General features: G+C 41.4%; 1 protein-coding gene across 4 annotated transcripts in view; it reads right to left on the reverse strand.

Annotated features, from left to right (window-relative positions):
* Window positions 1–1,857: 1,857 nt before the first annotated feature.
* LOC132402741 (tetratricopeptide repeat protein 7A-like) overlaps window positions 1,858–20,255 on the reverse strand; it is a 245,947-nt gene continuing 227,549 nt past the window's right edge. For 2 of the 4 annotated variants that reach the window (XM_059985710.1, XM_059985709.1), the window contains one exon: window positions 1,861–8,808. In XM_059985710.1, the coding sequence (XP_059841693.1) occupies window positions 8,587–8,808 (222 nt within the window). In that variant the 3' untranslated portion in view covers window positions 1,861–8,586. Of the gene's footprint in view, window positions 8,809–20,255 lie in introns of all 4 variants that reach the window. The other 2 variants (XM_059985708.1, XR_009515057.1) reach the window with 2 other exon arrangements.

The raw sequence follows: 20,255 nt of genomic DNA on the forward strand, positions 1-20,255 counted from the left end.
AACAGAGGTATAACATTAGCTGATGGTTTGGATCAGAGACCTGACCGAAGCTTGTTCAAGGCACGTTTGGACAGTGGTTCCATGCATCAGTTGGAGTCTGACAAGGCTGTCTCCAAAAGTTTCAACAACACTGTTCAACATTTTCCTGAAACAAGTAATGACAGATGCCACCAGAAGACCATACTGGCACAGTCAGCATTGGAGGACAGATCATAACAAACCTCAGGTTCATTGATGGGCCAGCAGAAAGTGAACCTTGTGAACCATCTGGAAGATAGATCTATTAGATATGGCAAGGAGACCAGTGCAGAGAAAACCAAGCTGATGAGAAACGGTGAGGAGCCAATCACGACAAAAATCACAGTCAGTTCAAGTATCTTGATGCCATCATCAACCAAGAATGATCAAAGCCTTAAGTCTTTGCAACACTGGCTATGCTAAAACTAATCTGGGAAGACAATAATATCCCTCTCTGTTCCAGGTTGAAACCTCTGCATGCACTTGTGCTCTCCATCTTCTTGTATGCATGTGAATTATGGAGTTTGACAGCAGAACTGCAAAAGATGATCCAGGCAGTAGAAATGAGATGCTTCAGAAGGTTCCTCGGCATCTCCTACACAGACCATATCTCAAATGATGAAGTATGAGGAACCATCACCCAGTGCACGAGACACTATGACGATCTACTGTCCACAGTAAAGAAGAAGAAACTGAGACGATGTGCCCACATAACAAGATCAAGTGGACTCTGAAAGACCATTCTTCAGAGAATGGTGCATTGGACAAGAAAAAGGGGCAGATAGAAGAAGAAATGGACAGACAACATTGCAGAGTGGACTGAAGGGAGCTTTGCTGCAGCCCAGGCGCTCACCCACAACCGTGAGAGATGGAGACAAATGGTGCAGCGTTCATCTGTACAGCACTGTCAGGCCCTCGGGACTTATCCACACTTCCCCTTCCTTGACCTCTAAACACCTTAATGTATTTACACTCAGCACTGATCTCCTGGTCCTCCATATCCCTTTCCTTGGTAAATACTTTCAGTAAACTTGGGCCAAAAATCAACAGGCTTGTGTATATAGATTTCTATTAGTAAAACTTCCATCTACACAAAGAAGCAAAGAGATGATTGTATAACTCGACCATTATGTAGAGTTTCAAGCAGCAACAGCAATATTTTACTCTCTAACCCAGTGTTGCAGGATATATATATATATAAATTCCCTGATGAGCGGTGAAGACAGCAAATCGCATCCAGGCCTTCATCAGTCAGGACCCTGAGTATAGGAATTGAAAGGATATATCGCAGTTGTACAAGACATTGGTGAGACCACACCTGGAGTATTATATACAATTGTGGTTACCCAGTTATAGTGAAGATATCATTAAACTAGAATATGTGCAAGGACTTAATAGAATGATGCCGGGACTTGAGGAACTGACTTATAGGGCAGGCTAGAAGAGTAGATGACAAAGGGATGATCTCTTAGAGGTGTGTAAAATCATGAGGGGCACAGTCTTTGTAAATGAGCACAGTCTTTTTCTTGGGAAAATACATTCAAAAACAAGAAGGTTTAGGTTTTAAGATGAGAGGAGAAAGGTTTAAACCGGATCTGAGGGGCAACTTGTTCAAATGGCGGCTGGTGTGAGTATAGTATGAGATAATTAAGGAAGTGGTTGAGACAGATAAACTAATATTTAAAAGTCACTTGGACATGTACACATATTGAAAAGGATGAGAGAGATGGGACTAGCTCAGCTGGGCATCTTGGTCAGCAAGGATGAATTGGGCCAAAGGTCCTGTTTCTATAATGTGTTACTCTGTGAATCAAATATGGGAGAAATTAAGCTTTAATACTTCTTTAATCATTAAATCATCAACAAGTGAAAGCATTGCATCAGCAACACGAGGTCCAAAGCAATTTTTACATAGAACAATTTATTTCATAATTTAATCACTACATAATGACTGCACCCTACGTTAACACTGTGTGCAAATCCAGATCATAAAACGTCCCCTACAATGATGGCCATAATTCTCTGAGCCAGGTTAATCTCACATGGTCAAGCATCCCAAAATTGAAGCATAACAATATGTTTGGAGGCATGCAACTGTTATAAGTCTGGGAATTTGGACTGCAGAACAGTACAGGCCCTTCAGTCCATGACATTGTGTCTACTAACATACACACTCCATGATCAATTCAACGCTTTCCTCCTACACATTCCATAATTCACATTTTTCTTACACCCATGTGCCTATCTAACAATATTTAAATGTCCCTATGGTATCAGCCTCTACCAGCAACCCTGGCAGGCTGTGTTGTAAAACATTATCCGTGTCTTTCTATTGATGCGATTGCACTCTAACAGTGGGTTAGTCAACATCTGCACCCTAAAATCTTGTTTTTATACTCAATTTCAGCTTTCCTAGAATTTGCTCTTTTCCCAAGATAAATAGATGGGAAAACTGCTTCTTGCATCAGGAAGTGGCACTTGGATCTAACAATCATTCGGTATAGTTCTTACTTTTCTATATAGGCAACCACCTGATAGCCAGGTCCATATACTTGCAATGTGAGGAAATGTAGTTTTAGATAAGAACATAAACACAAGAGGTTCTATAGATGCTGGAAATATTGAGGTGAAACTGGGGGACTGAGAAGGTGGGTGTGTGAGGAAGGGGGTTTGAGGTAAGAAGCTGGGAGGTGAAAGGTAAAAGGGGTAAGGGGTGAAGAAGATGGAATCTAATAAGAGGACAGTGGATCATGGAAGAAAGGGAAGATGGAGAGGAAACACAAGAAGATGATTGGCTGGTAATGAGAGGAGAACCAGAGTACAGAATGGATGAGGGGAGAAAGAGAACGGGGAAATTTACTGGAAGTTAGAGACCTACCAGCTTGTACTCCTTCCCCTCCCCTCCACCCACCTTTTTATTCTGGCTTCTGCCCCCTTCCTTTTCAGTTCTGATGACGGGTCTTGGCCCAAAACATTGACTGTTTACACCCCTCCATGGATGCTGCCTGATTTGCTAAATTGCTCCAGCATTTTGTGCATTTTGCTTTAGATCACATCAAACTGGTGCATGTAAGATGCAGAGGTACTGATGGGCTATGTCAACAGGTCCCATCATGAAGGCACAACCAAATGAAGACCGTGCAGTCCTATTCTACAAGAGTCAGAAGCAAAATTCCAACTGTGAAGAGCAGAATTAGGCCATTAGGCCCTCTGTGCCTTCTTGGCATTTGATCATGGCTGATTTATTTTTCCTCTCATGAAATATTAAGTAAGTGTGCTATATTATATCTAAGTATTCATTAGAATGATTAATTACTTGAAGATATCAATCATAAACCAATCAACTCTCTCATTGATGTACCTGAGAAGCAATGTCCTGAAAACATTGGGCAACTCAAATAGAGTTTATTGGCTAACCTATAAAATTCACTCTATTATAAAGCATAATAGTTACACAACATAACAGATTGTGATTTCAAAATAGCATTAAATACATTTTGGATGATTTTAGATACAGGAATCATATTAATTTACTGTAACTCAGTGCACTAAGGATATTGCAAAAGCAACGGCTTAAGTACTCAAGCCACATCTGATACAGTTGTTTCCCAGCTACAGCTGGCTAGAGTGCACTTATATACAGCAAAATAAATATTGTTCAAACACGTACCTCGTGACAGGTTCTAGTAAAATATTTAATCAGTCCCTTTGTTGTGAAAATTACATTAAAAACCAGTCTTCATTCCCTGAATAACACCTGGATCAAATTAACTACTTCACACTTCTTGTACAATTTCTGAAGTCCCAGATTACTAACAATAGATGATTTTTGTGTGACAGGTATTAATGATCTGCAGGATCAAGTTGTGAGAAGTATATTTCCCTTGGCATTATACAGTTTTATAACACAGCAAACCAGTAGCGCCTTCTAGAGTGCTCCATGATGTGAATTAATAATGGAGTCTTCCAAGTTTCTGGAGTCAGCTCTAGACAACTTACACCCAGTGCACGAAATGTGAAACTGAAACCCAAGTAAATATTGTGTCACTGTTCAAAAGACTGCAGGACCTCAGCAAGGATGCTATTTCATGGTATCAGTTGATCTCTAAACTGACACGACCTCCTAATAAAAAGTTACAATTACAAAAAATAAATTTCCCTCTTTAATTCTGACAGACCTCAGATGGTCTTCAGCTGACAGGGGAGTGTCTTAAGAGTGAATGGAAGAATAACTGGCAGACATTGTTAGTGACAGCAAATGATTGTGCAGGCTCCAATGCAGTAAAATAATCAATTTTAAACAATCAATAGGATTTCTTGAAGATTTCTTAAGATCAAGCAGCAAAACCAGGCGTGTTATTTTACAAAATCAACATGCGGCGACGAGAGAGAATGAAGTGCCAACCACTAATGTACTAAATGCCAAAGGTAATACAGCCCACATTACTTAAGGACCTTTGTGTATTCCATCTGGAGATCTAAATCAGAATACTGGCATCATGATAGTCAATGATGTTTAAAAGACTTTTAGGAACACGGAGAGCAAGGGTTTGAAGAAGTATGGGACACAGCAGATACATGAAACTAGCTCAGGCAGGCAATTTGGTCAGCATGGAGAGTTGGACCAAAGGGCCTTTTCCATACTGTATAAACCTATGACCAACGAAGAACAGAGAAGCGAAAATGAAAATGGAAACACACTGTCGTTTATTAAGATTCAGTCCCATCAAATTAAGAACCTTTCAGGATTCCAAGTTTTAACTGTTTCTAAGTTGACAGTATGTGAGGAATATTTGAACTCAATAAACTTCTCGCAATCTCGCTTAGTGACGTTATACTGTTATCTCAGTTGCTATCATATCTTATACTTAACAACAGCTGAGTCCCAAATAAAGGACAGCTCAGAGACGGAGGAGCAGGAAGTGGAAAGGAGGGTGAGAACAGAATGAATTGCTGGCTTGGAAGGCTCATTCAGTCTCCTGCCTCTACATGTCTATCACATGACTGCATTTCAAACTGATATAACAATTACTGATTCTGATCTTGCTACTTTTATCATCTTCAAATCAAAGTCAATTAGCTGCAGTTAAATTGACATGACGATACACCATGTGAATGGAATAAGAAAGGAGCTCCCTCAGTTTGCTGAACATGGGAGTTATTTCAAATGGGATTTTAATCCTCCCTGCTACCCTGCTCTCCCTCCTCCTTCCACACCAGATTACCTGGTGATAGATCTCAAGCAACTGGTTGCAGGATAGATGTCATTAGTAAGATAGTATTTAAAAGCACTTTAACAGGTACTTGGCCAAGAAAAGTTTTACAGCAGGGATTCCTGACCTTTCTTATGCCATGGGCCCTTACCGTTAAACGTAGGGTCAGTGGATCCCCGTTTGGGAACCCCTGGGGGATATGGGCCAAGATGGCAAACGGGACTAGCTTAAGTGGGAATCTTGGTTGGCATTGACCTGTTGGGCTGAAGGCCCTGTTTTCATGTTTATACAACTCCATCTCAAACTAGTTGAATTAATTCTGACTGATTGCCAAAATGACAAAATACTTAAGCAATTTGTACCAACGTTCACATCATGGAAGACTCCACAGCCCAATGTGTTAAGGTGCAAATAAAATCTTTAGAATACCTGCATGTGTTTTTTGTGCAGGAGCCAGTGCTCAGAGCCTGCACAGCAAAACAGTGAAATAAGTGTGCACACTTTTGATGGGGTTACAGCTGGTCTGTTTGGGATGCTGTTGTCTGCACCTGCACCAACTATACGAGTTATATGTTTTTGTGGTTGCAGTTTTAAACTGGATAACATACTCAGCTGTAACTGAAACATTCAATTACGCACAAGCTGCAGTTCACATCATATCCACGCACAAGTCTGCAATCTAAACCTATGCTTTCATATTGCTAGATATGGGACAATGTTATAAAGGAAGCAATTATAAACAGTCCATTTTTATTCAAAGTCTGTAACTCGAGTGCAGAATGGTGGGAAAATGGGTGATTGGGAAACCAAGTGTAGAAAAAGCTCTCTTCTGAGCAATGGCAAAACAAATGAGGAACTGGCTGGTTACGACAACTGGAAATTCCAGCAAGAGTAGAGGTTACAGCTCATTATGACGAAAATGAGGTGAAACCCATCTCATGAAACTTGCATTGGGTGGTGCTTAGTTTTCTTAAGAGCCAAGATCTGGTTGGTATTCAGTAAAATGAGGCAAGGTTCTAATTTCCTCCTTCCACCAGACTACTTCCCATTTTTTCATCTTTTAAACCCAAAGCCTTCACACAATACAATGAAGTGTGATTCTGGACAGAAGTAACAATTCTCAGTTGCCCCAATTATGATTAATTTCGTTATTGCTTCCTGATATGTGATATATTCCTGATATATTCTGAGATGTGACAGGGTTTGTAAGTGTGGCTTTCATGCTCAGTAGCGACACACTGAAAAACCATTATTGCATCAACATGTTATTTCTGTCTGCCAGACTCTTGGTAAATGAGATTGCTAAATGAATGCTCCTTCTAACCTAGTTGTAATTCCAGAGGCCCTGCATAAAAAGATTGTAGTCTAGAACATTTGTGTATGTATGTATGTATGTATGTATGTAATGCCCTGGTTAAGATTTCTATTGCTATGCTATGAGGTAGTTTATATCAAGTTTTCTGTAAAATCAGCGCGTTATGTTGGAAAGCGTGTTTTGGCTTCAGCTAAGGACCTATGTTGTCAAACTTGGGAATGTTGTGTCAGCCATTCAGGATTGTGGGATGTGAGCAAAGTTCCAGAGAGCTGTGGGGAAAGAGTTTTCTGAAGGACAGTAGTCTAGTTTGGGGTCTTTTGCCAGGAGATGTGGAGTAGGGCACGAGCGAAGATGCTGTGCAGAATGCTGTTGGAAGGACATTCCCAGTCGCAAGAAGTGCTTTATGTAGATGAATAGCTCGAAGGAGGAAGGAGCAATACTCATGAAAGAGACAGTTCATTCAAGATGGCTTTCAGGGGGAGTTTGGAATGTGGCGGGTGCTTTCACACAACCCCAACTACTCCAGTATGAACTCCAATATTATGTGCACATCGGCCTGATTTAACTATAATAGGCCCTTTTTCTTTTTCTGTAACTGTTAAAGTTCAACATTTGGCAAATATACTTTCTTTATAATTTTATGTTGCACAATCTGTCATATCTGGGCTACTGACAACTGTGCATGGGCAGTACTTACACACTATTTGCTCAAATTGAGGTTTCTTTAATCAGTACATAATGACGTTCCTGTTTGGTTGAACCCCAAATCAGACCAGCCCTAGACACATATTGTTTATGAAAGGCTGCTTTCTCACTGCTGAATCACGTGGCTGTCAGCAGAGTTAACAGAATTAGCCAAGTCTATATATAAGCCCTGGTGAGGGGGTTACATAAATTTATAAATATATGATAGAGGGGGAGAGGGGGAGGGGGAGAGAGTGGGAGAAAGAGTAACTTTTGGAAGAACTACATAAACTACATACTTTTGGACATTGTAGGCACTGCATAAAGGCTAATCCCCAACACGCACTGGATGAATATTGTCTGACAATAACTGATATCTGATTAGCTAACTGATCAGGCATTTAGGAAGCAATGAACTAAGAATAAATTGTCTTCCTGACAGTTTGATGCATTGAGTGTTGCGCCAATAGCTTTCCCCGTGCTAGGTCTGCTGCAAAACAGACCACATAAAACTGTAAGAATCTCATTTTGAAAGTCATGCTTGCATTAGGGGTGTGGAATTACTATTATGCATTGTGGGAAAAGATTTATGAAAGTAAATATATCATACACAAATGATGGAAGAGGTGAACACAAAGTTTGGCAAACATGTAATTAAGTAATATTCAAATGGTTATATATAAAATTTACAATAAAAACGTGTGCGACTAGTTACCAGATACAATTTCAAACATTATGAAAGCTTTGTGAGGTTTGTGAATCAAACAATTTGAAACTGTTTCTATAAATTAGCTGTTTGCTGTTTGCCGTGAAAGAGTATTAAATGTCTTATACAACACTAAGGTCTCAGATATAAACATCACTTCACCACCAATGAAGGGATTAAAGACAGAAATTCTTACTTTCAGGCCCTGCAAAATACTGAAATTAGCATTTGACTGAGGCCAGTCACATTTGCTTCATAGACCATGGTGAAGCAATTCTGGAAAGATGCTGCCAGAACTGCTGTGAATTAAATATGCTCTTGCCTAATCCTGGGTATTGTTCAGTGTAAGGAGCTGATACCATAAATGTACCATGATTAGCTTAATACAGTCTCTGAACGATTGTTCTGAATGTTATGACATTACAATTGTTATCAAAGTGCACTGGAGGTGAGGGATTGTTAGGATTGGTAGTTGGGGTTCATTCAAGGTTGGGAAATGGTGCACAATTCAGTTTGGGAAAAGTATGGCTGGAGAATCTTGCTCAATTGTTCCTAATACTTCATAGTTGAACTCTGTTCTAGGAGTCAGTAAATTAAATCTTTGGGTTGGAATGTGCAAAATTTATAAAAAGTGACCCATGTGATTAATTTCAAAGTACTCTTGGGATGACAGTAAATGGCACAACAGGACTGCTGGCTTCTAGCTCTAAGGCAGTAAGAAAATATTCCGCAGCATCTTCATTTTCCCCCTGGTCTTGCAGCACCTCCCCCAAGCTGTTCCAGGCTTCATGGGATGTTGACAGAGTCTGAACGGCATCTCTCAGAACCTTCTTTGCCAAGCCACTTCGGCCCATTTTATGGACCGTCCTTCCCTGCAATGAAACAACAGGCAAAGATCAATAAGATCGATGTACCAAGCTGAGAATTATCACATTTCATGAAAGATGTGGGAAGTATAAACTTAGAAATCAAAGTACTAGCATTTAGAGAGCATCTTTCATGTACTCAGGAAACTTCAAAACAGTCCACTGCTAATCCATTACATTTGAAATATAGGGAGGTGAAGGCAAGCAGGGCAGTTAAATGAAGCGTGCACAGACTCACAGACAGTGAGAAGATAAAATGATAACCTGTTTTTGGTTGACATGGCAAAGGAATCAAATAATCTTTCATCAAGGAAACAAGCCCCATAGTCCACTGAGTCTATAGCGACCATTAAGTACACATTTATACAGTTGGCATATGGCTTAGTGGATAAGGCATCGGTCTAGTGATCTGAAGGTCACTGGTTCGAGCCTCAGCTGAGGCAGCGTGTTTGTGTCCTTGAGCAAGGCACTTAACAACATATTTGCTCTGTGACGTCACCGGTGCCAAGCTGCTTGGGTCCTAGTGCCCTTCCCTTGGACAACATCGGTGGCGTGGAGAGGGGAAGGCCTGCAGCTTGGGCAACCGCCAGTCTCCCATACAACCCTGCCCAGGCCTGCGCCCTGGAAACCTTCCAAGGCGTAAATCCATGGTCTCGTGAGACTAACGGATGCCTATTTATTATACTATTTAATAGATGTATATTGATTTAAATTAATAAATCTATGTATTTGTAAAATGAAATAGCATAAATCTGTTCACATTATTTTATTCTCCCATCGATTCTGTCACTTGCACACAGAGTAAGGGTAAATTAACCCAGTAATGTGAACAGCTTTGGATGTGGAAGGGACTCAGAGTTCTCCATGGAAACCCATATGGTCATAGGAAGTACATGCAAACTCCACAGAGGTAGCACCGGAGGTCAGTGCTGATCCCAGGTATCTGCACCCCCATGCTGAGCCCCGTGCTGTCCATGCTGCTAGTTAAACAACCGTTGTGTACCTTGGAAAACGTGAGCATGGAATTTTTCACATTCAACTAGAAAAGCAGGCAATGTGAAATAAAAACAGAAAACATTGTAACCACTGAATGTTTGTGGTAAGAGAAACAAAGTTCAAAAGCTCAAAGTTCAAAGTACATATATGTCACCATGTACAGCCCTGAGATTCATCTTCTTGCAGGCATACTCAATAAATCCAGAATAGAATAACAGCCGTAGTAGAATCAATGGAACACCAGACCAACTGGGCGTTCAATTGCATGTGCAAATGACAAAAAACTGTGCAAATACAAAAAGAAAGCAATAATAATATTAATAATAAATAAGCAATAAATATTGAAAACATGAGATGAAGAGTCCTTGAAAGTGAGTCTATAGGTTGTGGGAACATTTCAGCGACGGGGCAAGTGAAGTTGAGTGAAATTATCCCCTTTTGGTTTTGATGGAGCCTGATGGTTAAGGGGTAATAACTGTTTCTGAACCCAATGGTGTGAGTCCTGAAGTTCGTGTACCTTCATCCTAATGGCAGCAGCAAGAGAGAGCATGACTTGCATGCTGGGGGGGGGGGGGGCCCTCATGATGGACGCTGCTTTCCTACAACAATGCTCCATGTAGATATGCTCAATGATGAGGAGGGCTTTACCCAAGATGGACTGGGCCAAATTTACTCCTTTTTGTGTGATTTTCCATTCAATGACATTGGTGTTTCCATACCAGGCTGAATTGCAGCCAGTCAACAGACCCTCCACCACATTAGAAGTTTGTCAAAGTTTTAGATATCATACAAACTCCTAAGGAAGTAGAGGCACAGTTGGGCTTTCTTCATAACTGTACTTGCATGCTGAGTCCTCAGAAATGATAACACAGAGGAAATTAAAGTTGCTGACCCCTCCCTTCTGTGATGCTTCAAAGAAGACTGGCTTATGGGCCCTTGTTTTCACTTCCTGAAGTCAATAACCAGCTCTTTGGTTTTGCTGACACTGAATAAGAGGTTGTTATTGTCCCACCACTCAGCCAGATATTCAATCTCCCTCCTATGAGGTGGCTCATCACCGCCTTTGATTTGGCCTACTACAGTTGTGTTGTCAGCAAACATGAAAATGGCACTGGTGCTGTGCTTAGTGAGTAGAGCAGGGGCTGAGCACACAGCCTTGTGGTGCACATGTGCTGATGGAGATTGTAGAGTTGATGTTTGCCAATCTGAACTGACTGGGGTTACACGTGAGGAAATCCAGGATCCAATTGTACAGGGAGGTATTGAGGCCAAGGTCATACCTTTATTGACTAACTTTCAGTATGACAGCATTAAATGCTGAGGTGTAGTTGATAAACAACCTCCTGATGTATGCATCTTTTAACATTTAATGTAATGCAGAAAGAAACAGTTCACGTACCAGATCTGACAAGGAATCTTCAAACCTACAACAATGAATGTTTCTCCTTCCTCAGATTTTGTTTAACCTGCTAGATGATTCCAGTATTTTCTCCTTTCATTAAAATGGGTTGTTCAACAAATCACTGCTAGATCAAGGTAACAAAGCTAGTTCATGTCCAACTCAAAGCTAATCACCTGGTTAAGTCTGAGCAATGACTGTAGGCAATAGACTGATTCAAAGCCTTAAAAGCACTCAAATTCAAAAACGGAATTTGTCTCGGTTCACATGCACCATCTCATACAACATGATGGCATAAGTGTTTAGTGCTTCATTTCTGCAATTCATTGACACAGCTCAAAATTGGATATCCACCAAGCCATGCAGACCTCCAACACCAGAAGTATTTTTCCTCCAACTTGAATAGTTGGTCACAGCCTAACCCTCATTCTCTTGTTTCTATCAAATCAGCTAACCCATCCTTGATCACTGAAGATGGCAGGTGAGCAGATTGGCAACAGCACCAAGTATATCTTTAAGTGAAGCTCCACCGTAATGAGTTTAATAGAGATTACAATCAACATGCAGAACTAAACATAAACTTTCCAGTCTTGCCACATCCACTCAAGAATGGCAGTAGACAACTGAAAAACTATGGGAATGGGTAGTTCTATGAACATTCCCATTCTCATTGCTAATTTTATCCCAGCATACATGAAGAAAATATGGAAAAAGCATTTGTAGCCATCTTTGACCAGATGCGTCAAAAAGATGATCCCCCTTTCCATCCTTTCAGGTTCTCATTACTCAAGGGACTACTGGCCAACAAAACATGCCAGCAGTATAGCAAAAGCTTTATGCTCCAGCTGGCTAGGCTAGCACTACCAACCCTACAAAGCAGAAGCTTGCTCAAGCATGTCCTACTCATAAAAGCTGAACAAATCCACATCTACCTAATTTATAAGTTAGTATTGGAATGGGACAGTGATCTTGTTTTTGAGTAGCACCTGATAACCAAGTTCTGGCAGGACTAAGCTAGAAGGACAAGGGCAGTGGACACAGCAGCTGAAAAATTTATTACCCTCTAGTTCCCCATTAAGTTATTGACCACTTTGACATGAAAATATATCACCCTTTCTTTGTTACTGCTCGGTCAAAATTTGGACTTCCCTACCTAAAAGTAAAGGAGGACCTACAAACTCTGCAACTACTCAAGAAGGCGTCCTACCACTTCCTTCACAGATAATTAGGCTTGGCCAATGATTATAAGCTTGCCAGCAACACCCACACAAAAAAATTAAAAAATCAAGAATAAATAAACTTTCCTATTCAAAAAAAGTCACATAGACTGCAGTGTGTTGGACTCAATCCAACATTCCTAGTTGTAAGTATTCAGCCCACAACTATAACCATTCAGTTCTGACATCCTGTACGAATGAATCACTCTTTCTAAATCCATAAACTGCATTTACAAATTCACCACTGTGATTTCAAATCAAGTTACAGCAACCACATTAAGCGCTACTCTCTCGTGATACAAGTTCTTGTTAATATTCTCACTTTCCTTTTCATTGGGATCAGGTCATTTCATTTTCCATCGACTGCTATCAAAGTTGCTGCCAACTTATGACTCTATATTTGGCTAGCTATGAGTTTGATAACACCATGTTGTAAGTCATGCCTGTGTACTAATATTTCCATTCCAAGTCAATTTTTAAATTTCCTTTTACTTAATATAGCAATGTCTATTTAGAATGCTCTTCTATTACAATGACTACTTCCTCTTGCAATACAGGGAAAAGAGTGCCCCTTCAACCTCCTCTAGCTGGCTTCACTGATTTGATGACACATGAGTACGCAAGCCCCACCTAAATTGCAGTAACTGCCTTGCCAAAGAAAAATCCCAGTTTCAAATTTCAAATGATGCATGGACTTTTGAGAGACTGAGCTATTGTTTTGCATGAACAGAAATTATTTTCAATCTTTAAATTAGGGCAAGGTCGCTTAAAATGCACAGTATTTCCACATCATGTGAAAGACTTCCTAGCATCTAGCTAGGCTATCAAATTCTTCATATCTGATTAAATCATCACTGAAAGGAATAACATCAAATTTCTGCAACATGTCCCTATAGTTTGACATCTTCAGGAGTGACCTGAGTCAAGTCAAGTCAAGTCGTCACTTTTATTGTCATTTCAACCATAAGTGCTGGTACAGTACATACTAAAATGAGACAACGTTTTTTCAGGACTATGGTGTTACATGACACAGTACAGAAGCTAGACTGAACTATGTAAAAAACAACACAGAAAAAAAACTACACTAGACTACAGACCTACCCAGGACTGCATAAAGTGCACAAAACAGTGCAGGCATTACCATAAATAATAAACAAGACAATAGGGCAGTAAGGTGTCAGTCCAGGCTCTGGATACTGAGGAGTCTGATGACTTGGGGAAAGAAACTGTTACATAGCCTGGTCGTGAGAGCCCGAATGCTTCAGTGCCTTTTCCCAGACGGCAGGATGGAGAAGAGATTGTATGTGGGGTGCGTGGGGTCCTTCATAATGCTGTTTGCTTTGTGGAGCAGCGTGTATTGTAAATGCTCGTAATGGCTGGAAGAGAGATCTCAATGATCTTCTCAGCTGACCTCACTATCCGCTGCAGGGTCTTGCGATCTGAAATGGTGCAATTTCCGAACCAGGCAGTGATGCAGCTGCTCAGGATACTCTCAATACAACCCCTGTAGAATGTGATGAGGATGGGGGTGGGGGGGTTGGAGATGGACTTTCCTCAGCCTTTGCAGAAAGTAGAGATGCTGCTGGGCTTTCTTTGCTATGGAGCTGGTGAGGGATCAGGTGAGATTTTCCGCCAGGTGAACACCAAGAAATTTGGTGCTCTTAACGATCTATACTGAGGAGCCATCGATATTCAACGGGGAGTGGTTGCTCTGTGCCCTCTTGAAGTCAACAACCATCTCTTTTGTTTTATTCACATTAAGAGACAGATTGTTGGCTCTGCACCAGTCCGTTAGCCCCTGCACCTCCTCTCTGTATGCTGACTCGTCGTTCTTGCTGATGAGACCCACCATGGTCGTGTCATTGGCTAACTTGATGATGTGATTCGAGCTGTGTGTTGCAGCACAGTCGTAGGTCAGCAGAGTGAACAGCAGTAGACTGAGCACACAGCCCTGGGGGGACCCCTGTGCTCACTGTGATAGTGTTGGAGATGCTGCTCCCAATCCGGACTGACTGAGGTCTCCCAGTCAGGAAGTCTAGAATCCAGTTGCAGAGGGAGGTGTTCAGGCCCAGTAGGCTCAGCTTTCCAATCAGTTTCTGAGGAATGATTGTGTTGAAAGTTGAACTGAAGTCTATGAACAGCATTCGAACGTACATGTCTTTTTTGTCCAGGTGGGTTAGGGCCAGGTGGAGGGTGGTGGCAATGGCATCGTCTGTTGAACAGTTCGGATGGTATGCAAACTGCAGGGGTCCAGTGAGGGGGGCAGCAGGGTCTTGATATGCCTCATAACGAGCCTCTCGAAACACTTCATGATGATGGATGTGAGTGCAACGGGACGGCAGTCATTGAGGCAGGACACTGAAGACTTCTTTGGCACGGGGACAATGGTGGCGGCCCTGAGGCACGTTGGAATGGTGGCGCTGCTCAGGGAGATGTTGAAGCTGTCAGTGAGAACATCTGCTAGCTGGTCTGCACATCCTCTGAGCACTCTACCAGGGATTTTGTCTGGTCCGGCAGCCTTCCGTGGGTTGACCCTGCACAGGGTTCTCCTCACATTGGCCATGGTAAGACACAGCACCTGGTCATTTGTAGGAGGGGTGGACTTCCTCGCTGCTTTGCTCCTCTGATGGCCCGGGACAGTTTGGCCCTTGCTGTTGTTAGGGCTGCCTTGTCGCCTGCTCTGAAGGCGGAGTTGCGGGACCTCAGCAGCGCACACACCTCTGTGGTCATCCATGGCTTCTGGTTGGCACATATAGTGATGGTCTTGGACAGAGTAACATCATCAATGCACTTGCTGATGTAGCTGGTCACTGATGCTGTGTACTCCTCTAAATTGGTGGAGTCACCATCGGTTGCAGCCTCCCTGAACATGTGCCAGTCAGTGTGCTCAAAGCAGTCTTGAAGAGCAGAGATGGCTCCTGCTGGCCAGGTTTTTACCTGCTTCTGAACTGGTCTGACTCACCCTACAAGGCCAATATATCTACCAAAGATCAGCATCCAAAACTGAATGCAGAATTAGAGATTCAATCTGACTAAGATTCTGCACAACTAAATCATTACTTTCGCACAGAATTCCAGTCTCTTTGAGATGAAGGCTAACATTAAAATACTGTTTTATTACATTATATATATATGTTCTCAGTGATGTGGCTTCCTAATCACCTCAAACTCTTCGATTCAGATCAGATTCTGAGTTCAAAGGTCAAAGTAAATGTATTATAAAAGTGTGTATACTGTACACCACCTTAGGCTACCCTGAGATTCATTTTCTTTCAGGCATTCACAGTAGAACAAAGAAATGCAATAGAATCAATGAAAATCTACACACAAAGACTGACAGCCAGTGTGCAAACGAAAGTAACAACGCAAACATGTAAATAATAATAACAATACAATAAATAAATAACAATTAGCACACGTGTTGCAGAGTCCCTGAAAGTGAGTCCATAGGTTGTGGAACTACAGTTCAGCATTGAGGTGCACCTGTGCTGCTGCTGATTGTGGAGGATGTTGTTGCATGTGTAAGTGAGGAAACTGAGGATCCAGTTGCACAAAGAGGGTTATCGAGAACTGAGTGAAGAGCCAATAAAATGGCATCTGCTGTTGACATGATGTGATGGTAGACAAATTGGAGTGGATTGAAGACATTCTTCCGGTAGGAGCTGATATGTTTCATGACCAACTTGATATGATTCAAATATTGGAGGGAGGTTCAAGTTTATGATTTCATGTAATGGAGTCATACAGCACAACAGCAAAGACACAGGCCCAATTGGCCTATTTAATCCATGCTGAATTATTATTCTTATGGACGTGGACCTTGACCATAGCCCTCCACACCCCTCCCATCCGTGTACTTACCCAAACTTCTCTTAGATTTTGAAATCAAGCCCACATCCATCACTTCCACTGGCAGCTCAATCTACATTTGCACCACCCTCTGAGTGAATAAATTTCCTCTCAGGTTCCTTATAAGTGTTTGATCTTTCACCCTTAAACCATGACCTCGAGTTCTTGTCTCACACAACCTCAGTGGAAAACCCCTCAGAATTTTGTACAACTCTATCAAATTTCCCCTCACTCTCCTACACTCCAGGAAATAGAGTCAACCTTTCCTTTAACTCATGTCCTCAAGTCCCAGCAACATCCCTGTAAATTTTCTCTGTAGTCCTTAAATCTTATCGATATCTTTCTTGCAGGTAGGTGGCCAGAACTGCACACGATGATCTAAACAGGCCTCACCAATGTCCTATACAACTTCCACATAACACTCCAACTCCTGTACTCAATACTTTGATTTATGAAGGCCAATGTGCCAAAAGCTCTCTTTACGACCCTTTCTACCTGTGACACCACTTTCAAGGAATTATGGATCTGCATTCCCAGGTCCCTCTTTTCTACCACACTCCTCAAAGCCCTGCCATTTACTGTGTAAGTACCACTCTTGTTTTCCTCCTTAACATTACTCTGCAATTTGCTCAAACCTTTCATTTGTATTGTAATTTCTGCCTCCCATTCATACTATTTGTGTCTCCCAACTTAAATGTTGCAAACTTGAAAAATACCTCATTGCATTCTTTCATCTAGCAAATAATATCACAATTATAATAAAATTCAAAAACAGCTTGGAGAAACTGGACGTGACCAGTCGCTGACTGACTTAGCTTGGAAAGCTGATTTTCTAACCACACAGAGCACAGGCAGAAAGGAGTCAGTCTACCTGTTTTATCCCACCACTTCAGAGCTGATTGCTGAAGTCCTCGGTTTATGGTCAATATTTTGATTTCCTTAAGCTTATTTTCTAAACTTCAACATATCTGGAGAGAGTTTTTAAAAGGTTCACTGAGATAGAGTGAATACTTTGGCATGATCAGAGATCCTGGTGCAGAAAGCATGTCATTCCTGTTAATTTTCTGGCTACATTCACTTACAGCTAAAAAGACTACTGATACAGCTACTACTACTACAACTAAAACACACAACTGCTTCCAAGGTCAGTACAGTCAACAAAGACGTCTCATGTGTTTAAACAAACTATCGCTGATTAAAACTGAAGGAAACAATGCTGATTTGGGCTGGATTCGTCCTTTAGGATTCCACACAGGAAACATGGCTACAGGTCAAGGATACAAGTGCATTTAAGGAAACGGGGCTTTTAAAACTCCCAATACCAACTATCTTGCTGGCAAATGTGCAGTCTCGGTGAATAAAATCGATGATCTCAGAGCTAGGGTGCTAAATCAGAGGGACATTAGGACTGCGTGGGTCTTTTGTTTCACAGAATCCAGTGTTTCACAGAACCCAGTTAACCCCTTCTGTACCAGATGCAGCGATTCAGAGAGAAGAATTTACTATACACCCTCAGGACAGATCTGTAGAGTCTCTCAAAAGCAGAGGTAGAGGAGTATGCCTCATGATAAGCTCTTCTTGGTGCACAAAAATATCAATGCTGTCCAATTCTGCTCACCAGCCTTGGAATATCTAGCAGTTAACTGCTGTTCTGCTTACCTACCACAGGAGATTTCTGGGATCATTTTGGGAGCAGTATACATTCCACCTCAGGCCAATGTCAATCACGCTTTAAATAATCTGAGCAAAGGGATCAAAATGCACGAAACAGCGCATCCTTACTCCTTCACCATCATTTTAGGGGATATTAACCAGGCCAGTCTGAAAAAAATCACTAAGCAATTACCATCAATAGATCACTTGCAATACAAGAGGAAGCAACACACTGGACCACTGTTACACCACCATCAAGAAAGCCTACCATGCTGTTCCACGCCCTCACTTCGGGAAGTCTGATCACCTGGCTGTACTTCTACTCCCTGAGTACAGGAAGAAACTCAGACTGCAGCACTAGCAGTGAGGACCAAGAAGGTTTGGACAAGGCAGCGATGCTTCACTACCAGATGAACATCTTTTATGCCCACTTTGGAAGAGAATATAACTTACAGCTGTGAAGATCCCTGCTGCACCTGATGACCCTGTGATCTCTGTCTCAGAGGCTGATGTTAGACTGTCTTTAAAGAGATTGAACCCTTGCAAGGTGGAAGGTCTCGATGGAGTACCTGGTAAGGCTCTGAAAACCTGTGCCAATCAACTAGTGGGAGTATTCGAGGACATTTTCAACCCCTCACTGCTATGGGTGGAAGATCCCACTTGCTTCAAAAAGGCAACAATTATACCAGTGCCTAAGAAGGATAACGTGAGTTGCCTTAATGACTATCGTCTGGTAGCACTTACATCTACAGTGAAGAAATGCTTTGAGAGGTCGGTCATGGCTAGACTGAACTCCTGCCTCAGCAAGGACCTGGATCCACTGCAACTTGCCTTGCACCATAGTAGGTCAATGGCAGATGCAATCTCAATGGCTCTCCACACAGCTTTAGACCACCTGGACAACACAACACCTATGTCAGGATGCTGTTCATCGACTATAACTCAGCATTTAATATCATATTTCCACAATCCTGATTGAGAAGTTACAGAACCTGGGCCTCCCTCTGCAATTGGATCCTTGACTTCCTAACGGGAAGACCACAATCTGTGTGGGTTGGTGATAACATCTCCTCCTTGCTGACAACCAACACTGGCTCATCTCAGGGGTGTGTGCTTAGCCCACCGCTCTACTCTCTATATGCACATGACTGTGTGGCTAGGCATAGCTCAAACGCCACCTACAAATTTGCTGAAGGTATTACCATTGCTGGTAGAATCTCAGATGGTGACGAGAGGGCAGACAGGAGCGAAATATACCAACTAGTGGAATGGTGCTGCAGCAACAACCTGGCACTCAACATCAATAAGATGAAGTTGCTGAATGTGGGCTTTAGGAAGGGTAAAATGAATGAACACATACCAATCCTCAGAGGGATCAGAAATGCAGAGAGTGAAGCAGCTTCAAGTTCCTGGGTGTCAAGATCTCTGAGGACCTAACCGAGTCCCAACATATCAATGCAGTTATAAAGAAGGCAAGACAGCAACTAAACTTCATTAGAAATTTGAAGAGATTTGGTATATCAACAAGAACTTCTATAGATGTACCGAGGAGAGCATTCTGACTGGTTGTACCATTGTCCGGTATGGGGCAACTACTGCACAGGACTGAAAGAACTGCAGAAGGTTGTAAATCTAGTGAGCTCCATCTTGGGTACTAGCCTACAAGGTACCCATAACATCTTCATGGAGCGGTGTCTCAGAAAGGCAGTGACCATTATTAAAAACCTCCAGCACCCAGGGCATGTCCTTTTCTCACTGTAACCATCAGGTAGGAGGTACAGAAGCCTGAAGGTACACACTCAGCAATTCAGGAACAGCTTCTTCTCCTCTGCCATGCAATTCCTAAATGGATATTGAACCCATGAACACTACCTCACTTTTTAAATATATATTATTTCTGTTTCTTGCACTATTTTTAATCTATTCAATAAATGTATACTTAATTGATTCCACTTATTTATTTATTATTTATTTTTTTCTTCTATATTATGTATTGCATTGAACTGCTGCTGCTAAGTTAACAAATTTCACGACACATACGGTGATAATAAACCTGATTCTGATTACATAAATAACATACAGTTTACCATAATCTACAGCAATTGTGTATTTGAATTTTCTAATATTGTGATTTAAAATATTGTTTTTTATTTAAGAGTGACAAGTCACTCTTTATTAAATACTACAGATGGTTTATCATAAAGTGTAAGTATTTTAATCACTATCCAATCCGCTAACAGTGCTTAAACTGATTGTAAGCAATTCAAAAATATAATATTTTCTTTATTAATTATGTTAATATACACCAGCAGTTTCTTAATAAATTAAAAAAAAAGCTT

Source organism: Hypanus sabinus, chromosome 12 (genome assembly GCF_030144855.1).
Source record: "Hypanus sabinus isolate sHypSab1 chromosome 12, sHypSab1.hap1, whole genome shotgun sequence".
Classification (NCBI taxonomy): Eukaryota; Metazoa; Chordata; class Chondrichthyes; order Myliobatiformes; family Dasyatidae; genus Hypanus; species Hypanus sabinus.